General features: G+C 37.7%; 1 protein-coding gene across 3 annotated transcripts in view; it reads right to left on the reverse strand.

Annotated features, from left to right (window-relative positions):
• Positions 1-2,880: 2,880 nt before the first annotated feature.
• LOC131071452 (uncharacterized) overlaps positions 2,881-27,869 on the reverse strand; it is a 61,149-nt gene continuing 36,160 nt past the window's right edge. For all 3 annotated transcript variants that reach the window (XM_058007292.2, XM_058007291.2, XM_058007293.2), the window contains exons 4-6: positions 3,889-3,984; positions 3,595-3,731; positions 2,881-3,296 (exon numbers count right to left, since the gene is read on the reverse strand). In XM_058007292.2, the coding sequence (XP_057863275.2) occupies positions 3,146-3,296; positions 3,595-3,731; positions 3,889-3,984 (384 nt within the window). In that variant the 3' untranslated portion in view covers positions 2,881-3,145. The remainder of the gene's footprint in view (positions 3,297-3,594; positions 3,732-3,888; positions 3,985-27,869) is intronic.

The raw sequence follows: 27,869 nt of genomic DNA on the forward strand, positions 1-27,869 counted from the left end.
TTTTACTATCATCCTTCTTTCCATCAACCCAGATTTTTCTTTTACTATCTCTGCAATATCTTCATCTTTATAACAGCATTAGATCATCACACATTTCTCACAAATTTTTAATTTCTAAGTTATAATCTCAGCATTAATCTTTTGCACACTTCTGAATTTTCAGCATATACATATCACTTCTCTTCTGCTTCAGACTATCTGAAATATAATTTCAGACTTATTACATTCAACGCACTCTCAGTATTTCTATTTTAAATGACATATATATATTATTTCCTACCCTTACATGGAAGGGTCACATCTCTTTGCATTGTTCACTTATCACACCCCTGCGTGAATGGTCATGTGCACCATATTGTAATTATCGATTGGCATTAGTCAACCGATTCAAACCCAATCATTGAATACTACCGATCAGTTAATAAATATCGGTTAGACTAAATATCGCCGTGTCAATTATAAAGCAATTTAATACTGCTGATTTCTGATGACTATCAGTTAGATGAAATACCGATATGTCAAATAACACTTAATACCACTGATTAGTTAATGACTAGCGGTGAGACTAAATACGGATGTGATGAATTGTTTTATGAGAATTATAAAGCAATTTAATACTGCTGATTTCTGATGACTATCAGTTAGATGAAATACCGATATGTCAAATAACACTTAATACCACTGATTAGTTAATGACTATCGGTGAGACTAAATACGGATGTGATGAATTGTTTTATGAGTATCGGTCCATTTCTTTGATACGTGTTACATAGTCTCTTCGATACTTGTTACATATTATCATTTACTTCAAAACAGTTTTCTGATCTCATCATAACATCTTCACGATGACAATAAAGAGGAATCGGGCTGCAATGTCTTCAACAAATGAACTATGAAGGACGTCTTGGTCTACAACGTCTTCAGAAACAGCAAAGTAACTATGCCAATGAGGACTCACTGTCCTGGTATAATCATAGTATGATCAGAGATTATGTAGTGTTGTTTCTATATATATATATTGCTGACTGTAGAATATGTATATCTGAGTTTTCTGTTTATTACAAACATATATATATATATATATATTAAACAGAGACAATATATCCATTAAAGAATATGATCACCGGATTTCTTAAGCACATCCATTTTGGTATCTCTGAAATAAGGTCTGCCATATATATATGTGTGTGTGTGTGTGTGTGTGTGTGTGTGTGTGGAGCTGTGTATATATAAAGTATATCGTCTGTCAAACTGTAGAGTAAGTATCCTTGAAATTCGATCTTCCATAATTTAGCCTGACTGCTGCATATGTATGATCTGATTATACAATCAGACTGCAAACTGAAACCTATCTTCACAGATTTGATAACCTTTTCAAACCCGTTGTGCATTCGTGGTCTATACTGGACATCATCTGTGATCTGTATGCTGGTCTGTAGTATCTGTATCACTTGATTGCAACGTTCAGTCTTATCAATACATGAATCTCTGTTCATGTATAATCATGTGTATTACGTATTCAATGAAGTCACGGAGATCATCTTCCATTCGAACTGTAACAGAAATGTATATATGTGATCAGATGTATATGATCAGACTGTAAGCTCTATATCACCAACTTCTAGGACTGGAACAGGAATATATTGGTTCAATATGTTCATCAATCTTCATGAGTTAACAAATTCCTTTGACATCAATGACAATATTTCCATCACATTGCACTTTAATCTAATGACTAAACCTCTTCTTCCAATTTCAAGACAAAATTATCATGCTTACATTCGACAATTGACTGACATTGTTGATATTTCTCTAGATTATTGCACTTTAATCTAATGACTAAACCTCTTCTTCCAATTTCAAGACAAAATTGAATTTGTCTTCAATATAGTTATTAGGGAGATATTAGATAGTACAGTATACAAGTTAATGTTGGGACCATTTTGTACATAGGAATTATTGCTTTCATTAATGATGTGATAACATTATATTCATTATGTTAAAAAAGTTTATAAGCAGTTTTCAGCCACCTTGTAACTTCCTCCTTCAATAATAACTATAAGCTACTCATTGAAGTTTGTGCCATCCCATTCTCTCAAACTCCATGCATTCATTCTTCCAACAATAAGGTGCATGACATTGACCAGGTCAAGGAAGAGGACACTGAAATAAAAAATATTTCACAAAACTAAAGGTGACTAGCTTTAGATGCCAAAAAATCATCACCAATGAAAGAAAGGGCATCACCATCAATGTGACACCATGCTGCCTCTCGGAATAATTTATTAGTCACCTGTAAATTACTTGGCTACATAAAACTATATGTAGTGTGTAAAAAATATTTCAATTATCTTAATTTCTTGCAAGCACATGATATTGAGGCACTAAAAATATTGCAAGGCTGTTACTCAGCAAAAAGCACAGTACGAGCACCAAGTATGATGCTAGTTGAGAGCACAATGTTTACCCCAGCTCATTTGTAGCAAGTTGGTGTGCAACCTATGAAAAGCATAGTGCATGTCTTGCCTTTGTTTACTCTCATTGAAAATGTCTTTTCCTTAGTCTATTTCTTTCATAGGGGGCTTGCTTTAGAATTTGGATAAACACAAAACTAAAATGCACTTGTCAAAATGGACCGCTTATGGCCATCTTGAAAGCCTTATATTATAGTGGCTTAAGGGCAAGGCATTTTGGAGATTGTTGCTAGAGTTGGTAAGAGAATCAACTTATATAAGGGAATCAAATGTCTTTTATAAGTTTATAATTTAACATTTTCTTCCATCTCTAAACCCAACAGAGACAAATTCGTCATATTGAACAGGACCTGAATAAAATACTATTTGAAGCCTCAATATTTGAAACTGATCTCTACGATACTAATTGTTAAAAGTTAGAACTTGGTTCTAAATTATTTGCTTCAAGAAAAAATTAGAAATATGACAGAGGCAACAACTTTCTTATAATGTTACAACACATGGCGCATCCCTTTGATTTCTGCATACAATTTGCTGCATTAAGAGAATCAGAAATGCACAATGAAAGAAAACATCCAAATAAAATAAGGGGTAGCAACTATGCTCGTCTATGGTGGAAAACAACGTATTCCCAACTAATTTGATAAGCCCAATTTGGAATAATATAGGACTTATTCTCTTTTATCTTCTTCAGTCTCTTCTCCAAGACTAAAAACATCTTGTTTGATAGAAACGTTAACTTTTGGCTTCACAATTCCTCCAGTCAAAGCAACAAGCTCCTCTTCATCGAAAGCATTTCCAGCCTCATCAGAAAATGCATACCTGTAAACAATCATACAATGGCCAACCACAGATATTTCAATGTATTTCATGTCAAAGAAGTAAGTCCACACATATGCATCACAAACTCTAGCCTTGCAGTTCTGTGCCTCTTGCAGAATACCATGTACTCTAATTGGGATAGCATAGATTCAATATTTTTTAAGGCACTCTGGGTCTTCAAATTAATTGTCGAGAGGGAACAAGATAATAGATCATTTATTCATTCTAAATAGGAATACTTGAAATAAAATTTAAAAGGCTTAAACTATGATCAAATGGAAAAAATATTGAAGCTTACCGTGTAACATTCTGGGATGGCGCCCACAAGAAACAAACTACACAAAGCAGTACAAATGAAAGTGAATTCCAGAGAGCTATAATAATCCAAGAAGTTTCCCAATTTTCGTTGAAGGGGTCTGTTATCTTGAAATATAACTGCCAAATTGAAAATTAGCAGAAGTTATGTACAATAATAATAGCGTCAATTTTAAGTACTAAAATAGCTTACTTGGATCCAGTTCTACTAAGAAGCCCAAAAGGACATCAACTCTACTATTTATCAAAGAATAACGATAGAAGGTGCAATTTCTACCTCATAGCCAATGAAAGCAACGGAAAAGAGTACAGCTACTGCTAAGGCATTTGTAAATTTTCTATAGAGATCAAGCTTCGCAAAACTTTTCCGCACCTGATAAATATATTGACAAAACACAAATTAGAGAGAGAGCATGCCAATTCCAAATATCGTATGTAAGAAAGACATTAGAAAAACCCTTAAAGAATAGGTCATACAAGCAGGTTAATACTATCTATTACTCTCAGAATGATTAAACAAAAGTCCTTAGGCAATCAAGATTGACATTTTTTTTTCTAGTTTTTACAGAATCCGAGTGCTTAGTTTCAAGATAAATCAATATCCTGATGTCTCCCCATTCCTCATAATATGACAAAAGAAACTGCATATTTTTAAGAAAGTAATAGCTACAGTCTGAGAAATAAATCCTTGTGCATTTCAGTTCTTTACTCCCATTTCAGTTCTTTACTCCCAATCATTAATTTAAAACTCTCGCAACAGCTGGGTGGGTACAGTGAGTTTCTTGCCCCAAAATTATCAGTTATTCTTGTTGTGTTCTAGCAATTACAGGGTCTTAAGTTTTCATGTTTTGCTGTTTTTTGTGCTACTTCTTTCAGAACCAAGGTTTATAATTTTTAAAATTGGCATCACTAGGTAATTATAGTGCTACCAAGACTAGGGATCCCACTTGGAGGCCTGGCACATTGGGCACAAAAGTAGGAACAAGCATGCGCAATTATTGTGGCTTGAAGATAAGAGGAGGCATCAATCGTCCCAAATATCAACTTGCACAAATTCCTGGATGAGATATGCAATTGTGTAATTCAGTAAAACCAGAGATTACACAATAGACGAGTCACAAAAGTTATCCTTGCTTTGCACAAGGAAAAGAAATCAGTAAAGGTTAGGACAACTGAGGCAGTTGCAGCTATAATGAATTTTACTCTAGAGTTAAACTAATGTAGTGGGCTCGTCTTGGCCACAGATATAGGGCCCATTCACTAGAGATGGTTCTAGTTGGGTGCAGTCACACTCATGGGGGTTCTCTGTTTCTCCTAATACCCCCAGTACACACTCTTTTGTACAAGGTAGTGTGTGGAACCAAGAGAACCACTATGAAGCAAGGATGGCATGTATTAAATTTTTGGTACTATAAAAACATATCATTCAATGTTAAAAGAAGCACACATTGGGAGTCGGTCAATGCATTGATTATAGCTGAAAAGTGTTCAAGGCACCTAGTCCATATGATTTGAGTGGACCTTTGTTGGACGAAGTGTGAGTAAATTACTAATAACCTGAAAGAATAATTGTACTGAATAGGTTACACAAACCAAAACTAGTTAAACAGAATAACAAATCAAAGCATACACTAGATTTACCCTATGAAACTCTTTCAATAAAAAATCAGTAACATAGCGCCACTTGAATATGTTAACTAAAGATTAGAAATACAATATACAGAGGATTTCACTTGTACTTAAACAATTTCTTTATCTTGTCAAATCTTGCAACATGAACCTTCAAGAACTTGTCCTCAACGCAACATGCATTCTCAAAAATTCTTCTCAGCGCACTCTATGAGTTTCTCTCCTTCGTAGTTAGTCCAATCATTTGGAAATCTATTACAATGTAATGTAACAATACATCTATTGCCATGCTTTCTTCGGATCTTGTAACAACCATATGCAACCAACTTGTGTGTATTTACAATTGTTCCGCAGTTTTTGAATGGGGGGATGTGGGGACCAAGAATCCAAATTTGAGGACAGCAGGGCGGCAGTGGTGCAATTATAATATAGTACTTGAAAAAATAGGTTGTAAAATAATGTAAAAGAAATAATAATTGAAACTATAAATTGTGATATACAATATACTGAAAATGCCGAAAATCAATATTTTAATATACTCAAATTCTCAATGTGACAATTACAATGAATACAATTGGCTAATACCTCAATGGTCTAAAACTCTGACCATCATCCCTAGAGGTTGTGGCAAACTACTCATCTCTAGAACTGCTAGACCCATCTAGCTCATGTTCCTCCAAATGAACACCAACCAATCCTATTTGTGCCTGATCATCGTCAAACTCTCCTTGTACATAAACGTGTTGCAGTCCATTAAATACAAGTCACTATGAATAGCTACAAATTTCTCCACTCTCCTAGTGGTAAACTTCTTCCTCTTGATAGAATAGATGAAGTTGTATGTAGACAAATTTCTCTTTGTAATAGACAAACTAGAAACTTAAGACAAGAGGCAAATAGCTAGTGTGATTGTTAATGAATGAAGCCCATGCATAGTCCACTTTAGTATTAGGTCCTATACTATATTCACCCTGTACAGCTTTGTCTCTCTTGGATATCCTCAAGTGTGGCGAATTTGGTCCAATCATGACATATGGTGGTGGCATCCTCAATACCATAAATCTTACGAATCACTTTCATGAAGCCCCTATTCCTTTCACCATCTTCCATAGGGACAATTCTACCAAGTCTTTGCACTTACCACTTCAGTTTTGATACATAGGCAGACATGTGAGGAAGTGTTGAATTTTTCCCACCTCCATTGAATGATAGACTGGATGTGTTTATTATAAAACTGCAAGGTGGAATCTTTCACTTGTATGACCTTCATTTGGTGACAAATGTTGTCAATGGACTCATACACCTCTCCAAGGTTCAAAGCATTAGATTCCCCATGTCTTATCATTGTGAAAATGGAGAAATGATGGAAACAATGTATTTGGATCAACCCAAAATATTCCTCTTCACTAGTTCCTTCACCCTCTTCCCCTACTCTGACTTGGAATTGAACTGCTAATTCCACTCATGTGTCATGACCATTAGTTGCAATGGCTCTTGTAAGTTTAATCATCCTCTCTAAGAAAATGAAGTATGAGGCATATTAGGTCTTGACATGTTTGAGAATTTCCTTCTTGGATAAGGTCTGAAATAATGCATGTGATGTGTGGTGAATTTAAATAAACATGTGCACACCTCTCATGTCAAGACCTACTTGTTTGATCTAATCTACTTTGCCTATGTCTGTTAGTCTATTGTCCATGTGTTGATGTGTATTTTGTACATGACCAAACACAGAATAAAATACCCAGAGGTATCTTATCCTCTCTTGAGTAAAGTCTCCGAATGCTGAAGATATCGCAAAAAAGGATCAATCGGAAGGACTTCAAGGTTCTGCTTTGTAGGATCTCTACTCGCTAATAAGCACCAGTGGTCGTTGTGTTTGCTGTTTCTTCAAGGGGCCTTACGTACTTTCAAAGAAAGCTTGTCCGTGCTACTATCTTTCCAAATGAGGAAACATGATTTTCCTAATACTAACAGATTTTCAAAAAAGATCAAAAGATAAGGGTTTCGAGGAAGAGATACTTAAACTAATCCTAAGAATGACTTAATGAAGACTGGTCTTGATAAGATTCTACCAATTTCAATATCGCCAAAGGATTACAACTCCACTGGAATTGGTGCGATCTTCTAAGGGTATTCAACGATTTTCAAATCACCAAGGAGATAGATACTATCAGGGAGATACATATCAATACTTCTAATGATGATTGAACTCTTAACCAATCTTAATGTTTCCAGTTGACCACACAAGGCGTTCTTACAATCAGTAAGAAGCTAGTGGTTTGGAATGTGAGTCTTATTGAAGATCAGGCACAACATTCGTCCTTCAAACTTAAAATTTAAATGCAATTTCTACTAAGAGTGATTCAAAAAGATAAACAACCATGAAAGTAGCCACAAGGATTGCAACAAAACACCATAACTTCAATATTTCATTGATCTCATAGCCAAATAAACAACAATTGTTCAACTTTCTCTCTTCACTACTCAATTTTGCTACAAACAATATTAAACTTATTTCTCTCCAACTTTCTAACTTTTCTAACCTCCTTAAAATGAAATGAGTGAGGGCTTATATAGCACTCTCAAATACAATGAACGGTCTGGATCAAAAGAAGATCGATGGCTGAGATTTTGACACCTAAACCCTAATTAGGGTTTGTTACAAAAAAGTCCCCATTTAGATAAACATTATTAATCCATAGCCAATAAAAATTGGTACAAATAATGAGGAGACATAGACCAATAGGGATTAAGCTGCCACATCATCTTATAACAACTTTTCATCTAGAACTTTGTTCCCTTTCCTATGCTCTTTTCTAGCATATTCAATGAATTTGGACACAATTCCCTCAATCTCAGCAATGGGAATCTCAAGAAGATTCTTCATTCGTTCTTCCAAGTGAAGGACTTGATCAAAAGCAGTGAGAAGAGTCATCTCCCACCCAGGCTCAAGTTCTTTGGTCTTCTCAATCAAGAACATAGTAGCATACATTTGATCTCGCTGCCTTTTTGTAACGATGTTCTCTTCCTTGCAAAAGATGACCTTGATTCTGTCTTCCAACTCCTAGATGTCCACATCTGTCTCGATCTCAATCCGCCTGTCAAGGATGGTACACAACACCTCAAACACCTTGTCTTGAACTAGATGGATGGTACCTTCAATTCGGCTGCATCTGGTGTTGACGTCTTCAAAAAGAACTTCCTTCATCTGGAGCAGAGCTGACCACTGCAGGAGGCTATGGGTTCCTCCATCCATTATATTTTCTTGTGCTAAAATCCGTCTTGGTGTTTCTCTTATCACTTGTAAGACTGGGATGATAACATCTCTAGTGCGAGTGAATGCAGCTATAGTTATCATTAGATTGTGGATAATCTCAAGGACCTGGATGGCTCGATGAACTGTCTTCATCATCCTTGTTGCAAATTCCATGGCCACCTTGTAAGATTCATCAATCCAAGAACTCATGAGTTGGACTAGGCTCTTCACCCTCTCTGCCTCACTTATTGATTCAAGAGGAAGTGCATGCAAAGGAGATATTGCTGGATCTTGTCGTCTCAAAGGTTGGTTAAGATGGCTAAAATAATTCCTCCAAGCACTAACCTCTCTTTCGAGCTTCTTATTCCTTTCCACTTCTTCTTTGAGTTTGTCTTTGAGTGCTTTCAGTGAATCAGTTGCTTCTTCCATAGCTTGCTCAGAGGTAAGTGGACCAAGATCAAATGTTTCTAGATCATATTCTTCTGCTAGAATCTCATCCTCATATTTGTCCACCACTGGTGTAGCTATCTGCACTTTTCTGGATCCTGTCTCATCTCTAATTACCTTTGACATCTTTGTGGCCTTCTTCTTCTCTATTACTTCATGAGAATTTCCTATAAGGCTTTCCAAGTCAAATACATGTTCTTCCTCTTCAACCACAACTACCCTTGTCAGCCTCTCTTTCAGCCAATCCGGAATGGCAGATCTCCTTTCCCTCACTTGTATTTCTTTAGGCAGAGGTCTATCTTCCCGGAAAGGAGATGTTGCTTCATCATCATTCTTTTCTTCTTGTTGCTCGTTAGCACCAACCTGGGGAGATTGACTTGATGAATGTTGAGGTGTCTGTCCTTTTCCTTGTTTATCATTTTGTACCATGGATTCCATAGACTCATCAATTTCATACACTATCTGCCTTTGATCTTCTTCTTGACTTGCTTCCTTTTCATGCCTAGAAGATGTGCTTGGTGGGCGATCATGATTTATTTTCTGCTTCTTCTTGGAAGGCTCTCTCTTCTCAGGTCCTTCTTTCTTCTTTGAACCTTTGGAATGAGAAGTATTCTCACTCACACTTGCCTCTCCTTCTTCTGGTCTTGTTTCCAAGGTGAATGTCATAGATACATTCTGCTCCTTCAACTTTTGATGATGTACGTCCACCCATCTGCGAGTGAAAGATAAAACGGAAGCCATCAAAGCTCTTAGGTCTAAAACCTCAGGCTCATTCCAATCTACCTTCACTTCTTTATCTTCCTTCTCATAGGATGATTGGAGGTATCTACCACTGTCCTGGGCTTGATTGGCTACTCTATAAATTTTGCATTGCATTTCCTGATGAGATCCATGGGTAATCTGGAATGCATCTTTCTTTTGACCTCTACATCATCCTAGACATTCATCCAAAAGTCTTCCACTTGAAACTCATGTTTGTACTTCTTCCCGACTGTTTCCTCTATATAACCATGAGGATCAAAATTCTCCTTTGAGGCAAAGGATGTGAATGAATATAGAGATAATTCTTTCTCTGCATCTTCTGCGGCCTGAGTATTAGGACACACTTCAACTGAGTTCCCTAGTATGATGGGTACGGGAATCCCATTTCCATGCTTGTGTCTTGATGCCTTCGCATAACCTGCCAACTGCCTAGTCACCTCAAGTAGTATTATCCTGTCTGTAGGATATCTCGGCAACATGTAGGGAGGCGAAGGACATCCATGAACTCTGATGTATGTGAATTTTGGAAACTGAATGAACCATGCACCATGCATCTTCACGAGCTCCTATGCATCCAGAGATAGTCGATTGTGAATCCCTCCTTGCAATGTCCTGGTGATATACATCGTGAAGGTGTCATTGACTAGCTTGTAGTCACTCCTTGGCGGATGATGCAGTTGAACATAAGAATCACAAACTCTTATTTCTCCGGGTCCTCTTCCAACAACTCCTCTATGAGGTAGCCCTGCATACTCAAAACCTCTGATCAAGGCATGTATAACATATGAACTCATGTGAAATGACTTAGTAGGCCTTAGTCTTCTCAACTGCACGTCCAGGCTGTTGCTAATGATTCTAGCCCAATTGAGCATTCCCTTTCCTTGGACGATCAGTTGGATGAAGAAGAACATCCATTTGTCGAAGAAGAAAGCTTGAGAGGCACCTGTGACCCGATTGAGCATGGTTATCAAGTCCTTGAATTCTTCTTGGAAGTCGATTTTGTGCGGAGTATTGGGAATCTTGTTCAGGCGAGGTCTGCTCTTGAGTAGCCAATTCTTGTTAATGAAATTCAAGCAAGAACCAGGATCATCCTCATAGATAGACCTAGCTCCTTCTAGACTTTTGTAGATCATGTCTCTATGTTCTGGGAGATGAAAGGCTTCACTTATAGCTTCCTCCGAAAGGTAGGCTAAGATAGTTCCATCCTCAGCTATGATCGTCCTTGAGTGTGAATCATAATGTCAAGCACACTCGATCATCAACTCATGGCACTTGACTGCAGGAGGGAAACCTGCAGCCTTGATGATGCCACTCTCAATTATCTTCTTTGCAACAGGTGACGGCTTGCCGATGTAGGGCGCTTCTCGAAACTTCTTCACATTGAAGTTTCCTAGATTGGTGTCTCCAATATTGCTCCACTTGGACACGATCCTGGTCTCCAATTCGTCATTCCTCTGATCCTCCTTGATGAGAGCCTGTCGAGTAGTGGATCCTCCGGCCTTGGGGGTCGTCATTTGATACCTACACAAAAGCTTAAAGTTAGGGTTTGAGCATAATATTTTAAGGTATAGGATTTAAGACCTTTTCAAGGAAATAACTAAATATTAATTTGAAAATGATATGATAAATCCTAGAATTATGAATTTTCAAATTAATATTAATTATGAATGGAAATCAGATTGCACAAGACTTAGATTTTCAAAGGATTGCTATGGAAATCAAACTAAAATCTTGAACAAACTTTCAAAATTCTGATTATTCATACCTCTTCCTTGGAATTTAGCTATCAACCTTGAAAAATGAAAGAAGGAAGATGAGGATTTGCTGGACAAGGATGTTTGATTTGAATTTCTGGTCCTCTCTTTGATGGCTTCAATCTTCAATTAACCTTCAAGCTTCCTCCAAAATCTGGAAATTAACCTTCAACCAGCTCTTCAATCAAAAATTCGCTTTCAATCAACCTTCAAGATCTGGAAATTTGTCTTGAATCTGCTCAATTTCGCACCACTAGGTCTGCTCCTCAAATTCGCATAAGGGAAAATGAATGAATGATTTAAAATTTCAGAACACACCTCTCTTTATATAAGGCGCTCACCTTGATTTCCCTTAAGGCCGACTTGGCAAATAGGAAATAAAATAAAATAAAATTCCTCTTAAAGGATGGCCGACTTGCTTGTAAAGGCAAAATAATGAATATTGAGCGATCAAGCATAATTTTTAATTTTTTAAATTAATTTCCAAGCTAAGGGTGGATTTTTTCATTTATTTCAAGGCTTAGAGATTAATTAATTAAATTATAAATGTCCTTATCCATGTGAATTTGTCTTAGTCTCCCAAATGTGTTGTAATAGGCAAATTTAGTGAAAGACTATAGGCTAGCTTAGGGAATGTTAAAGCTTGATTAAGGCTTGATGAATCTTCATTCCTTAGGCATTAAAATATTCAAAGTTTAGGTCTCTCCAAGGAGGCTTGCTTGAATTTTTTATCTAGACTTGTTTGCTTCATTAATCAGCATCCTTACAACCTAGATTTGCCATCTCCCATGCTCTTGCCATCATAATTTTGCAACTTGCCTTCAACTTAGCCCAAACAAGGTGAATAATAGGTGTTCTCAAGAATTTCGCCCTGGACCCTTTGGAAGGGTCGGGAGCGATTTTCTTGACTAGGCCTTGAACACCTCATTTTCTTCACTTCAAAATCCTCCGGAAGGCGAGCATATGCTTGTTTTGGTCTAACAAATCCTAGGATTTCAATTTTTAGCCTTTGACATGGGTAAATTAGGTGCAAATGGGAATTTCGCTCTGGACCCTTTGGAAGGGTCAGGAGCGAAATTTCCTTTCCTGGCTAAAATTCACCTTTGCTTGATCATCAACCTTCTCTAAGGCATTCTCCAAGGTCCATTCATCTCAACCACTAACTTGGCTCAACAATATTTTGAAGGAAACACTGCATTTTGGGAATTTCGCTCTGGACCCTTTGGAAGGGTCAGGAGCGAAATTCCCCTTTCAGGCCAAATTTCCAATCTCCTTCAATTCAATTCATCAAAATTCCTTCAGTTTGAATCCACTTCTCAACTTGCTAGCATTGGTTTGATCCTCACAAGGCGAAAAAGGTCAATTTTGCTTAACAACCTAGCCAGGTACAAGACCTATCCAGAATTTCGCTTTGGACCCTTTGGAAGGGTCAGGAGCGAATTTCTCATCTAAGCTCAAAATCCACATTTTTGAAAGTAAAACATCTTTCCAAGGCACTCTAAATAGCTTCTTTCACTATAGTCTAGGCCTAGTTTCACTCAAGTCTTGAAGGAAAAAGTGTTTTTAGGGTTTTTCGCTCTGGACCCTTTGGAAGGGTCAGGAGCAAATTTCTTTGCTTGTAGCTTATTTCTCATCATTTCAACTTCAATCCACCTCACAAGGCTAGGAAATAGTTCGCTTCTTTCATCTAATCCAAGTTTGATTTGATTCTGCAAGGCAAAATAGGTGATTTTAGGATTTTCGCTCTGGACCCTTTGGAAGGGTTAGGAGCGATTTTCCTCCTCTGGCCTAAAATCATCATTTTTGGAGACAACCATCAACTCAAGGGCATCTTTTACCTTGGTCTAGGCATAGCTTAGCATAAATTTGAAAAGAATAGGTAGATTTTAGGATTTTCGCTCTGGAACCTTTGGAAGGGTCAGGAGCGAAAATCCTGTTTTAGGGCTATTTTGCCATCCTTTCAACTTCAAATTACCTCCAAGACTTAGAACATCTTGCCTCACTCCTCTCCAGGGTATAAAAACCAAAATCTTGACTTGATTTGCAAGGAAAAAGGGTGATCTTAAGAATTTCGCTCTGGACCCTTTGGAAGGGTCAGGAGCAAGAATCTCATTTGGCTTCAAAATTTGCATTCTTGGCAACCAAAATCCACTCTAAGGCAATATAAATGACTTCTCGCACCCTTGTCCAAGCTTGACATTGCTCAAATTTTGAAAGAAAAGATGATTTTAAGGATTTTCGCTCTGGACCCTTTGGAAGGGTCAGGAGCGAAAATCATTTTTAGGCTCATTTCCTTCATCTTTCATGGTTTCTAGCAACTCAAAGTCACTCTTAGGGGTAACTTCTCCTTGATTTTACCTTATCCCACACTTGATCTAGCAAAAAATTGATAGCAAAGAGAGGTTTTGGGAAAATTCGCTCTGGACCCTTTGGAAGGGTCAGGAGTGAAATTCTCATTCTTGACCAAAAAATCATCATTTTTTCAACTTGAAACATCTTTGCAAGGTAGAATTCCGTCCTTCATTTCCCTAGGAACAAGGTTTCAAGCCCAGGAAAGGTCAAAAGGGTAGGCTTGTAAGGAATTTCGCTCTAGACCCTTTGGAAGGGTCAGGAGCGAAATTCTCATTCTTGGTTAAAATCCTTCATTTTCAACTTTACCAAACACTCTCAAAGGCTAGATCATGTTCATTCTCCTTCTCATCATGCCTTGGACACCAAATCTTAGTCAAACAAGGAAAGAAATGCATCTTAGGAAGATTTTCGCTCTAGACCCTTTGGAAGGGTCAGGAGCGAAAATCTTGTTCTGGGCTAGATTCTTCATTTTTTCAATCCAAAACAACCTCAAGAGGCAAAGACAAGTTATTTCTCTTCCATTCATGCCATAAAAGACCAAGAACTTGACCTTCTTCAATGCAAAAATATGAGTTTTTAGGAATTTCGCTCTGGACCCTTTGGAAGGGTCAGGAGCGAAATTCTCATTCTTGACCAAAATCCTTCATTTTCAATGCTTTCAAACATTTCAAAAGGCAACAAGAATGTCCAACCTTCCTTCCAAGATACCCTGCAAATCAAAATTTAGTCAAACTTAAGAGGAAATGAGCTTCAAGAAGATTTTCGCTCTGGACCCTTTAGAAGGGTCAGGAGCGAAAATCTCATTCCAGGCTAGATTGCTCACTTTTCAAACTTCAAACCACCTCATAAGGCAAAATTAGATCATCTTCCATATTGGGAACAAGGTTTCTAGTCCATTCAAGGTAACAAACAAGGTTCATGATGAATTTCGCTCTGGACCCTTTGGAAGGGTCAGGAGCGAAATTCTCCTTTAGGCCAAAATCTTGTTCTCCAAAATCAATCAACTCCATCTCCAGGCAAAAACATATCAATTCATCCTCAAACATGCCTCAGAAACCAACACTTAGCCAAAATTGGGAGGGCAATGTGAGTTACAAAGATTTTCACTCTGGACCCTTTGGAAGGGTCAGGAGCGAAAATAATGGTTTGAGCTTGATTCTTGACCTTTTGAACTCCAATTTTCTTTGAGAGGCAAACAAAGACCATTCTTCATGCATCCCCATCAAGATCCTGCCCTTAGCCAAGTAAAAATGAGAGCTTTCAAGAATTTCGCTCTGGACCCTTTGGAAGGGTCAGGAGCGAAATTCATCCTCTTGGCTAGTTCCTTACCTTGGTTCATTTCATTTTCCATCAAACTTGATCAAATCAACTTCCTTCTTTCACTATCAAGACAATTCTCCATCCAATTTGGTCTAGGCAAGGTCCAACTGGGTTTTCAGGGCCCAAGGGAGGCAAGAAAGGGAGATTTCGCTCTGGACCCTTTGGAAAGATCTCATCCTAGACTGGCTTTCATCATTTCAAAGCCTAAAAGCTCTTCTTCAAGGCGAAAAATGTATCAACTTTCTCAATTACGCCTCAAAAGTCAACAATATTGATCATTTCCTTCCAAAACTCTTTAATTCATCATCCAGTGCATTCATTCATCAATTTCTGAAATCACCACTTTCATCCCTCTCTGACCACTGACTCTGCTCAATCGACTCAAACCTGGAAGAAAACAGGACTCTAACAAGAAAACCATCAAACTAGACCTACCCTGACCTTAGACCTATTCACCCTCTTCTTCAATCTCACCATCCTGATTCTCCTGAAAGGAAATACTTCATTAAGGCAAACTTAAGGTTCCAGGCAGACAACTAATGACCTCCCAAAACTAGGCTAGACTCGGCTTGAAAGAAACCCTAAAACGAGCTTTCAGAGATTAGCCCTAATCTAGCCAGCCCAGGCAACCACTCACTCAATCAAAACCAAGCAAGCAGAGAGAAAAACTAACTAAGAGAAAGCAAAACCCTAAGAAAAAGAGGGGGTCCCCATTCTGATGGGGCGATGTGTGAAATGGTCACAACACCATGGCATACACACAAGGAGCCAATCAAATATGTTTGTAGGAGCCTCAACCAACTTCCTTGCTACTTTGCACATAGACCACATTTGTCACAACCTACACCAAATGCATAGGTCTAAACTCAATAGCATCTTTGAGGATGTGAAACTAAAACCCTACATGGGTGCCCTAAACAAACAAAAACCCTAAGTAAAGATCCTATGTACATGTTACCATGATATCAATGATAGATGATGCCTAATGTCCATCCACCCATCCATGATAATGTTGCAACCACTTGTGACTCTTCTCTTATAACCTCAACCTCCTTATAATAAAAGAGTGAGCAAATCGGAATGGAATGACACTAGCAAAGAAGAATTTGCCAATATAATAATCTACCTTGTCTCACATCTGTAATGTCCCAACTTTGAAATAGAATTTAATGATAATAATAATAATAAAATTAAAATATTAAAGAGTATAATTATATACTATTAAAATTTAATTAAGTTAATGAGTGGTCAATAGACATAAAATGAAAAGTTGTGAGTCCCTCAAACATGAGATATAAAAGGGAGAAGAGAACCTCATTTGAGGGGGGATAATTTGGGAATCAGAAGTGCAGATCTGATTTAAATAAGAAGTGCAGATCTGATTGTGAAAGGTTGTGTCCCTTTCAAAGGGCAGAAATAATAAAGAGTTGCACTCTTTCAAAGGGTGCTAATGGTGAAAGGGTGTGTCTCTTGCCAAAGGAAATACATGACAAAGAGGTGTGTGACCTCTCCCTCACATTGAGAGATATAAAGGAAAGGAATCAAAAGCATCCAATGACATCACCATTGATCAGATCAGATTAGAACTCTTATTAAGTTACAGGCAGTAACATCCTTGTTCTTGGTGGTATGCATGGGGATGTGCTTAATTTGTATGCTTAATATATGACTCCTGATAATGTTCTTATGCAGAATTTAATAGTAATATTAATATAGAATGCAATATGTATGACAGTGTAATAATGCCTTTCTATCACTAATTGTTCATATGACGATTAAAGTAAATTATACGATGGAGTCTGTAATACCTTTCAATCTCACCATCCAGTTATGGAGGGAGAATACATGGAAGCAAGAGCACTAGGCTCCAGCAGGGACGCCAACCCCGAGTGTGGGCCAAGAGGCCAAGTGGATGATGTCCTTGGTGCTCTTGGGCTTGTTGAAGAGGGATAGACTCGAGGCACCTTGTGTGATTCTCCTTGAGCTCCATGTGAGGACAGGTGTAGGGAGAGAAAGGGTTGTTGAATCCTTCATATACACTTTGCAATATATTAAGAAAGACGAATATATGTTCTATCATGACATAATAGAAATGTTGTTTAATTTGTTGTGCAGGTTCCAGACCAAGCTTTAGTTGACATTAGTGTCCTTCTATCGTTCTCTTTATGCACTAAAATTGTGATTCTAGGACAGAATTTAAGAGGGTCCCATTAGGGGACATTACAATAGGCACTGATCTGTTCTTATTTATCCCACATCCTCAAAGTTGCTTCTAAAATGATAAATCTTAAATTATATTTAGTCATTTGTCTCCTCATACCTGTAACAAATTGATTAAAAGGAATTTAAATACTTTTGTGATATAATTCTTAAATCCCTGTCAAAAGTGTATGAGAACTGATTTGCTAGACATCATATAATAATTGTGTTGCATATTTTCAGTTGATGAGTGAAAGGGGAACCCATCTAGGTTTTGCAGAACCTAAAGTGTAGAGGAAAACAAATTAAGAGTGTTTCCTATTCATTGGCCGGTTCTTTCAATGTCTTCAAGCATGAAATCCAATTAATCTCTAGGAGATATTGAAATGTAGGCTTGGGAATCAACACCCTGAACTCTCCTTCCAATGATCAATCCAACAACATTTAGAATCTTATTACAAAAATGAAAAATTTATAACTATCTTGTGGTGAAAGAGGCAAGAAACACCACTTAATACATGTACAACTATCCTTGGGTGCTTAACCTAATGTGAGAGCAAACCAAGGAAAAGGTACTTGTGCAATTGGGAACCACATGATTTGTAGTCAACTTCATCACATTGAAAAACATTTCAAGTTCACTGATGTTTCTTGAGTATATGTTTTGAGCATTAGGTGGGTGGAGCCTCCATAATCTAAACATGCCAAAGAGTAGGGTCATGAAGACCATTTTTATGATATGTTTTCCAAGAGCAAAAGCAAGATCCTCAAAGTAACTTTAAATTTAAGGTTTGAAAACTTTCAAAGTAATCAACTCCATTATTAGTTTTTCACCTAATTTTTATTTATTGTCATTCAATTTTGTTATTAATTTTATTTTAAGAATCCACACTATTTTGTTTTAAGTAGTAAAACTTTTGGTTAGAGTTCTATGCTTGGTTGATGGGGAGAAAATCCAATGGGTTATCTATATAAGGCCATGGACAAGGCCAAGGAGGTAATTCAGTCACATATATGTATATTTTACGCATGCATTCAGGCAGGCAGACATTTATGATAAATGCATTCATTAAATTATAACAAACAAATTCATTTTAGAGCTATAAATAAAAATCAAATACATCCATGCATCATTGCATCCATACATTTCTGACAAAAAAGTTGAGTGATGACATGACAATAGCCTAAACAGAAGATACTAAACTAATGCAATAGAGACCCGACTTCTGAGGAGTTCTTGCCCTGACCAAGTCAATGCCTTCCCATTATGTCAGTGTTGTTATAGAAAATATGGTGCCTTGGAGGAGAGAATGACTTGCGCAAAGCAAAAGCTTGAATGGCTACCCAACTTACAAAGAGACCTTCTGGATGTAGCCAACTTCAAGGGAGTTCCTCAAATCAGAAATTCATGCATCCATGCACAAATACATTTATGATGCAAGTGTTGTATACTGACATGATGAAAGCCTGGACAGAAGATGAACAATTTATGCAATGAAAACTAAACCTCTAATAAGTTTTTATTGCCTGATCAAGCTAAGTGCCTCCCTGACTTGTCAAAAAAGCTATTGAACATCTGGAGAATAGATCTGATCAATGATGGTATCTTACGCAAATGAATGAATTGTGCAAATAAAGCTAGATAGACAATACAACTTACAAAGAGAGCTCTGGCTCTAATCAAGCTAGGAGTTTCCCCATCATTTCAGCATTGAAAAAATTTGTGAATGAAGCTGTATTAGAACAGAATGATGATTTTACGAAGCGGTAGATTTATTTCAGTATGCTCGGTCACAATATTTCTTTCAAGAAGTTTTCAGCATTGCATCCATTAGCAGCATAAAGATTTACTAAAATAGAACAGTGATTTGACAAGAGTAGGCTCATTTCAGTATGTTTAGCCATTGTGCAATGCAATAAAATGCAATCAGGTATGAACATAAATGACAAAAATCTATATCCACAATTCATGCCTAAACTCTCAATTTTTTCGCTCTCTATATCTCTATGCTATTGAAAAGACTTTAAATTTAGAAAACAGTAGATTCTCCCCCTTTTTTTTCCTTTTTTTCTAAATCTGATTTTTTCCACATTTTCTGAAAATTCTTATACTTTTAGTTTGCCTATTTTTTCCCAAAAGATTTTTTCTGCTATGGCTTAATATTATTCAAAGAAACTCACTAGCAATGCACTAATAAATATTTGTAATACTTGCATAGTTGAAGTATTACTTGTATTTTAACTTTTGCTTCATTTTTAATTGCCTATTAATGTTAAATGCTGAGATGGACAAGTTAGAGGTGTAAGTACGTTAATTGATATTTTTAATTTGATGATTACGTGACGACTTATCTACATTGAGACATAATATGTTCAGTCCTGGAAAATTAGACATCCATTATATTTATACCGACATCCCTATGATTCACCTGAAATTTTCTAGGCGTTTTGGAAAATGTGTAGCCCCATCCCCATGAAGTGTCCTAAAATTTTCCTAACTTCCCAACAATGTGCCTCCACATCCCCACATCCAAGAAACTTCGTGCACAATGATGTTTTAATTGTTTCATGATTATTTGTTTCAGTTTGTATAGTTCTCCATTCTATGTCAATAAGTTAGATTCTTTATAGTATACACAAGATTCTGCATCTACTATGTCTGATAGATTCAAGATCATACGGTCCTCTATTAGAACTCTATCCATTTTAATCTTTGGAAATCCATCCATCCTCAAATTGATGTTAGCCATTGATTGGGAAGTGATATTAGTTACTAACTAGGAGAGAGCCGAGCCACTGAAATGGTGAGGAAATTTATGATTCCATTATGGGAATGAACGTCCTCCACTTGATCAAGCACCTAAAGGCCATTTAGGTCAGGGAGAAAATTAATGTGCTTGATCTAATGACTGGGATTAGGCTTCAACAATATCTCTTGCTTCAAATGATAATTTATTTGGAATAAATTCAAAGTAGATACCATCTGGACTCAATAAAGTTTTCATGTATGGTCTTGAGGGATTTGTCATACCCCTAAATCCTTCAAAAGTTGATTTCTCACGAGTGTTGGAATGCTAAATAATTTGAAAGGAGAGTATTATATGGATAAAAAATCTTTCTTAGTAGAAAAAGTTATTAGTTGAATATATGGTTGGAAAAATCGTATAATATTGCTGTGATTTTATGTTAAACCTTCATGTTTAAAGAAAAAAAACAGATTTGAGAAAGTTGATGTAGGGTAGCTCAAAGAATTGCAGACTTCAGCATACCATTCATCTTAATCCTAGTTCCTTTCTAAGTATCTATCACACTTCAAGCAGATGTATAGAAGATTTTTAAAATTTAAATCTATGCATTACCCTCTATGCTACTCTATATGGAAGGACCAACCCTCATACCCAGCTTGAACAGGTCTGGGTTCAAGTTCAGGACCTAGAACCTCCTAGGCAAACTCAAAGCTCATCTTGGGTATCTGTTGTGACCTTTTCACACATCGCCCCATTGCTAACGGGAACCCCCTCTTTTCCGGCTTTCTGCGTTGTTAGGTTAGGGTTTTGGCTGCTTAGTGGGCAATTTTGCATTTCCCGTGCCCAAGTCTCGGAGTTTTGATCATGCCTAGTGCCGTCTAGGGTTTTTGAAGTTATAGGATCACGTTGCAAACGTTAATATTTTAATGATCCTAAGTTTTGTCTAAGTGTGGACCTATTGAGCGTTAACGTGTTTTTAAACACGCACATCAGTGATTTTAAAGTGCCAAGGTATTCACAGACCTTTTGGAGTTGTTTCTTGCTCCTAAGGTATTATTTAAGTTGGTTTCGCACTTTATTCCAATATTTTCCTAGCATTTTGCTCATATTTTTGGGAAATTAGCCTAAGTTCAGTTTAAATTTAATGTTTCTAAGTGATTTTGAGTGGTTAAAATGATAAAATCCTAAGGGAAATTCATATTCCAAGGGTTAAAGGGTCAAATTCCATGTTAGAGGTGCTTTTCCCCTCACATTCCAGACTGCCCAACCCATTCCCCCACTCAAAATCCACACTACACATGGCTTTCCCTTGGAATCCACACTAGCTACTATTTTCCCCCACTGTTTATCCATACCCAAGTCGAATTTCCCCTCGAAGTGCTAAAATTTGGCTAAGTGTTGGGATTTATCCAGACTGCCATTGATTTTCCACCAGGAGTGTGGACTGGAGTGTGAACTGAAGTGCAGACAACGTTGAGGATGATTCCATGCCTAGATCGATTTTCCACCAGGATTTTTGTGACAACTAAGTGCGGAGTTTTTGTCCGGATTTTCATCCAGACAGAGGTCGGTTTTCCCCTGAGAGCATTTGTAAGAATTTTTGTCCGGATTTTCATCTAGACAGAGATCGATTTTCCACTAGGAATATTTTGAAGAATTTAGAGGATTTTTATCCAAACTGAGGTCGAAATTCCACCAGGGAGGTTTTTTCCAAGTTAAGTGAGTTTGCAGTGTGGATTTTTCAATCCAGATTGCCATCGAATTTCCCCTGGGGATGATTTTTGTCCAAGATCATATCGATTTTCCCCTAGGAGGTTTTTGTGTGCATTTTTGATGAATTTATGCATGGATTTTTATCCAAGCTAGGGTCGATTTTCCCTTATGGGGTAAATTTTGACATTTTAATGATTTTTGAAGGGATTTTTCAATCCCAACCCAAGTCGATTTTCCCCTGGAGGCTTATTTTGGATTTAATTTGCAACATTTTAATTAAAAAGCTCCATTTTTAATTGTTTTTAAATAATTATTAATACTTATTTAAAATTTAAAAGCAAAATTTAATAACTTGCAATAATCATTTAATATTTGAACCTTCTAGAAGCAAGTTAGGTTTTCAACAAGCAAATATTTAAGCAAGTATAAGAGAGGAGCCTTAGCATTATTTTATTATTATTTCTGCTAGGTGTCTCCATGAAAGCGATTTTTTCTCCAGGTTGGGTGAATTTTAGCAAGTGATTAAAGTACAGTGTTGGGTTGAGGATTTTTTCCTCCTCCATTTTTTCCAACTTGCTGAGCTATTCCCCTTTGCTGCCATTAAAGACCAATTTCAGAATTTTGATTTTTGCTAAGTTTGGTGATTTTTCCAAATTTGGCATTTTTGGTGAAAGTTGGCGATTTTATGTTTGGAGACTTGGGCGATATTTTCCTCCATTATTTGCTTGCTGTCCAAATCTCCATTGTTGCAGATCAAGGTTGCCATTAATAACATTTTTCAGAATTTCATATTGGCACCATAGCTGGAAAATTTTGATTTTGCTAAGGAAGGCGATTTTTTTGTGTTTGGGGTATCCAATCACAACTTGGGCGATTTTCCAGATTGCTGCCATCCTTACCACTGCAGATCTAAGCTGCCATTGACAACATTTTCAGATTTTCAGTTTAGCACCATACTTGGGAAAATTTCGATTTTGCTTGGAGAGTGATTTGGTGCCACATTTTGGTGATTTTCATGCATTCTCGGTGGCTGCCATCATCTCCAGCTTGCTGATTCACTTCAGATCTGAGGTTTGCTTCAGATTTTGACCTCCATTAATGGCTGCCATTGAGTTTCAGACTTAAGTTTTTATTGCTCAGCCAATTCCAACTTAGGCGATTTGCATTTGGAGGTATTTTGTGGAGTTTTCTGTGCATTTTCAGAACCATCTTATCGCTGTTGCAAGTCTGAAAACTCCATTGTTAGGCGGTTGTTTTCAGAAATTTTCATTTCCAGCCACCTAACCATTTTGGCGATTTTGCTTGGAGCTGATTCCTTAGCATTTTTCATCATTTTCAAAGATTTTTAACCACTTTGCAAGGTGCTGGTAAGACTGAAGTATTCAATTTTTAGAGTTGTCCTCAGAAATTAATTTTTTACCAGCCACACTTACATTCCTGAATATGATTGTTTTCATTATTAGAAGTGATTTTTATCGAGATTATGCACATTTTTTAAGATTACAACATGTTTTAAAAGTCTGATTTTCAAGTTGTCTTCAGAATTGTTGACCTCCATTGTTGACTGTAGAAGGTGTCTTCAGACATTCATTGTGTGAAAACACAACCTTTCACACCTTTCCTTAGTCATCATTTATCTAGTATACTCCTTAGCATTTTAACTTGCATATTTTCTAAGCATAAGGAGGTATTCGTGAATTTTATGGAAGGCTTCCATGCCTTAGTGTTGTCACACTTTGAACTTAATTGCTAAAATTTACCAAGTGTATGGATTATTTTCCTGACTCCATGCTCTAAATTACTAAATCTTTAGAAAGTCGGGAATTTTATTAGGAGTATTATTTATTTTCCTAAGTCTAACTTCGAGCTTCGTACAGGTGAGATGTCAAAATCTGGATATAAGGAAAGAAAAGAACTATTGAAGATGCTGGAGACTGGATTTTATCCAGAGCTTAAGATTTCATCCAGATGGAAGGAGATCACAGATACAAACATGCATTTCCTAGACTTCGACTAGATGTAGCGTTGGATGTTCGGAGTCAAAGATCAAGTTCCTTCCCTAGCCTATGCGAACATTATGAATAGTGGCATTTTCCATGCCGCTGGATTTCCACAGTCTATACAGTGCAGTAAGCTTATCCTGGAGTAGGCACGATGTTACGATCCGCTCACAAGAATGATCAAGACTCCTAAGGGTGTTGACGTCGCCTACCTTGCTGAAGATGCTATTGCAGAGGTGTTCGGAATTCCACGCGGAACAGACATGAAGGATGTGACCAAGGAGGATTAGCAGAAAGATACACAAAGAAGATGGGTGTATGCAAGAATTTAATTAACAAAGAGTGGATGATTGAGCCTAGGTCTCATCATTCCAAGGCTCCCAAGACACTCATGTGCATAGATTTTAAGGAATATAGTGATTTGATATTCCTACTCAACAGAGTGATGGGGATGCCGCAGGGAGCAATATTTGATGGATGGATGTTCTACTTCATCCAAGATTGTCTTAGAGGAACACTAGTAAATTGGTCCAAGATTATAAGTGACAACCTGGATTTTCAGCTGAGGAATGTAGAGCGGTCCAAGTCATTCGCCATGACTTCTTACCTGGTGTACCTGCTTGCACGGTTTGTTTCATACAGAGGATTAATATGCAAAGGTGAAGCCGGGAATGGGCAAGGACAGTTCAAGAGTCATGAGTGCTACCGCCAACTGAGCATGCATAGAATTGAAGACTATAAAAGAGTGAATGATGCATTCACTATGTACATCACACGGATGCTGCAAGGCGGAATCCACAAAAGATTGTCCAAGGAGGCAACAGAGTTAATAGAAAAGTATGGATCGTGATATATACAGTTTCCCACTTTCACATACCTTAGGATTCATGGGTTTCAATCTAAACCCTACAGACTTCCTAGGTATCCTACCGACAGAATGATATTGTTGGAAGTGGTAAGACAGCTTCTAGAGTTCGATGTTATCCAGAGAGAGAAGCACAAGACAGGAATGACGTTCCCTATTTCAGTTGAGAAGACGTCAGAGGTTTGCCAGTCCGCTATAGCCGCCAACACTGCGAGTGAGGAGCTTGCATTCTACCGATCTGCTACATATAAGAAAAGAGAAAGATTTGATCCAGACAAGAAGGTCGGAAGGGTCAGGGGAGAGAAGTTCACTCACAAAATTGACATAGAAGATTATTGAGCTAACCTAATGGACGAGCAAGCAGTAAAGAGAAGAATGTGGTCCAGAATGTCAGTAGATTTCATGAGGAAGTGTGGACTTTTTCTCATTCCTGATCAGGTATTAGATGATAGAGATCATACACATCCACAGTATGAGAGTGAAATGAAAAAGGCAATCCTATTGCCTAATTGGTCAGAGTCAGAAGAGATTGACTTGAATATATTGATGAGAGAGGTCTTGAGTTTCTCCCTCATATGGGTAGACATATAGATCAATAAGTTAGTTGACATGGGTGTTCCCTTCACTTATGAAAGGATGAAGCCGGAAGAGTATTTCCGAGGATGATCAGAGGACTGTCAGTGATGTCAGGATTCATGCAGACGAAGAGAGTCGAGCTCCCAAGAGAAGAAAGAACACGTCAGGAGACGTCAAGGCCAGAGGGAAGAAGATTGTGGAGGTGAAGAAGAAACAGAAAACTATCATTCCTCCACTTATCATTCCTTCTATAATGTCCCCTTCTCAGGCGTGATGTTTCAGTTGACCGATGGCCTATTTCGGAGACCCGTAGGCTACTCAATGGGGGAAATTAGGGTTTCCAGTTTTGGAGGTTGTTGTTGCTCGTGAATTAGAGTTTGGATCGCGGATTCTTTCTGGGTTTTCAGAGAGCTTCGCAGTGGTATGCCCGGCTTTGCGTTCCGAGCACTTTTTGAAATTTACTATTTTTGGTAAATTCTATTTCTGGCAGTGGTCCTGATTATTTCGACATAGTTGGTTCTCTTCTTCAGTTGGTTCAATTGGCTTCGTCACTTTTGGCCTTGGGATGTTTTGGAGAGATAAGTTCATTTCTTTTAAATAATGTTATATTTTGAAAGTTGACCCCTTGGCCTAGCTTCATCACTTCAAGTTGTATTAAAAGGTGGTCTTCAAGGGTGGACGCATCATGGAAGGGATTTAATATTTCCTAAGGTCTAAAATATTGCTTATGAAAAGGGGTGCCAAGTTTATGAAGAGAAGTGAATTAAAATAAAGGTTAACTAAAGCTTTTAAAAGTGGCGCCATCTCTTGGAGGAAAATTCAAATGTGAAATTACGGTGTACTTTCTAGAAGCCTCTAGAGATTCCTTGTTAAGCTTATAAATGGAGGCCTCTTCCCTTCATTTGGCATCGAATGTCTATGGAAGTGTTACTCTGCCGGAATGGTATTGGGGTTGCTTCAAGGAATGAATGCCTCCTAGCCTTGGCATTGCTTCTTGCTTGAAAGATAGCAACTAGTGGTGATTTAGTGTAGTTGTGAGAGTTTGTAGTGAGGATTGCATTGTAGCTTGAGTTATGCTGGAAGTTTAGTTATTTGCCTTTCATTTCATTTTCGGGAGTCGCGGTTAGCAGGGCAGATTTGTAGTTTCACTCATATATTTCAAAATAAAAAAATATTCATTCTAGGTATTGCATATTTCCTCCTGTTTTGGCTGGGCGCTCCTTTGTGCAAATTTGCAGATTCTAATATGAAGTGTTTTATTTTATAGAGAAGAATCGCCATTCTTGCCTGGCGTCCCTGCTGGGAATTGCCTTGGGGTTTGTGTTAAATAATCTATTGGGTTAATGTCTGATTTCTTGGTATTGGTTTGGTCGCCTCCTTCATAGGAAGCCATTGCTTTTGGTTTTGGGTCATTCGGACTAGTATTGAGAGAGTAATGACCATTCTAGTGATTCCATATGTTGCTGATTAAGCATTTCAAGTGCAGGTCTGTCATAAATCAGAATATTAAGATTGATCCTTGAGTAGAATTTCTTGGACTTATCATCTTTGTTAAGCCCGGGAGAGTCTTCTATATTGTTGCAGCATTGTAGAGTCTTAATCTTATGATCTTGGCAAGCATTCACTATCATATTGTAAGTTGAACAGTAGTACTGGCAGCATTTCTTCTCATTTTCATTTCACGCTTGTTATTTACATTTAATTCCATTTCTAAGTTCTTAGCATCTCTGCCATATGGTAGCTCCATTCCCACCTTGGGTTTGAAAGCACATGCTTGGTGTCGAGTTTTCCTTTCAGCAGTTGTAATTGTAAAGATCCTCTGACCATATGTTAGTCCATCTTGGGCACATTCTTGGTTAGAGTTGCTTCCAGCATGCACTAAGATCCTCTGACCATATGTTAGTCCATTTTGGGCACATTCTTGGTTAGAGTTACTTTCAGAATTCTTTAAGACCCTCTGACCATATGCTCACGCCTTGCCCAACCCGGGATCCTGGTGTACATTCTTGGTTAGAGTTGTATTCCGTATTTTTGGTTTAAGTGCTAACCCTAACGGATGTGTGTTGCATTACTTTTTGTAATTGAATAATTGAAAAAATTGGTTTGGGATATTTCAGTGGTATCAAAGCTTCACATCTTGCCATCCTGTGAAACAAACCTTCTATGAGTGATAGAGAAAGAAGATACTTAGCAAGGGAAAATAAGAAGGCTGCAAGTCAATTTCAGTTTCAGTGGTATTAGGTTACTGAAGGTCAGACAACATCAGAGGTTTTGAGGGCTCATTGGGAGTCTTCTCCGGAAACAAAAATGGGGGACAGTGAGAGGCTAGTGGGTGGTACTGAGAGGTTTACAAGCAGTCAGGATGAAAGTGGAAAAGGAAGGGAAAGAACACCAAGTCCGGGAAGGAGGTTCGAGAGGAAGATGGATGCATTAATGGATATGGTATCTCTCATGATTGGGAAAATGGGTCAGAGTTCTAATTCACAGAACAATCAAGGGCACACCAGAGAATACAGCGGCTCCAACCAACATAATGAACATGCTGCTCCGCATACCTCAAATAGAACAAACATTTCTTCCAGGCCTTTTAAACCCACCTTCTTGGCACCAGTAAACCCTCAACCTGATCTGGGAG

This window comes from Cryptomeria japonica, chromosome 6 (genome assembly GCF_030272615.1).
Source record: "Cryptomeria japonica chromosome 6, Sugi_1.0, whole genome shotgun sequence".
NCBI lineage: Eukaryota > Viridiplantae > Streptophyta > Pinopsida > Cupressales > Cupressaceae > Cryptomeria > Cryptomeria japonica.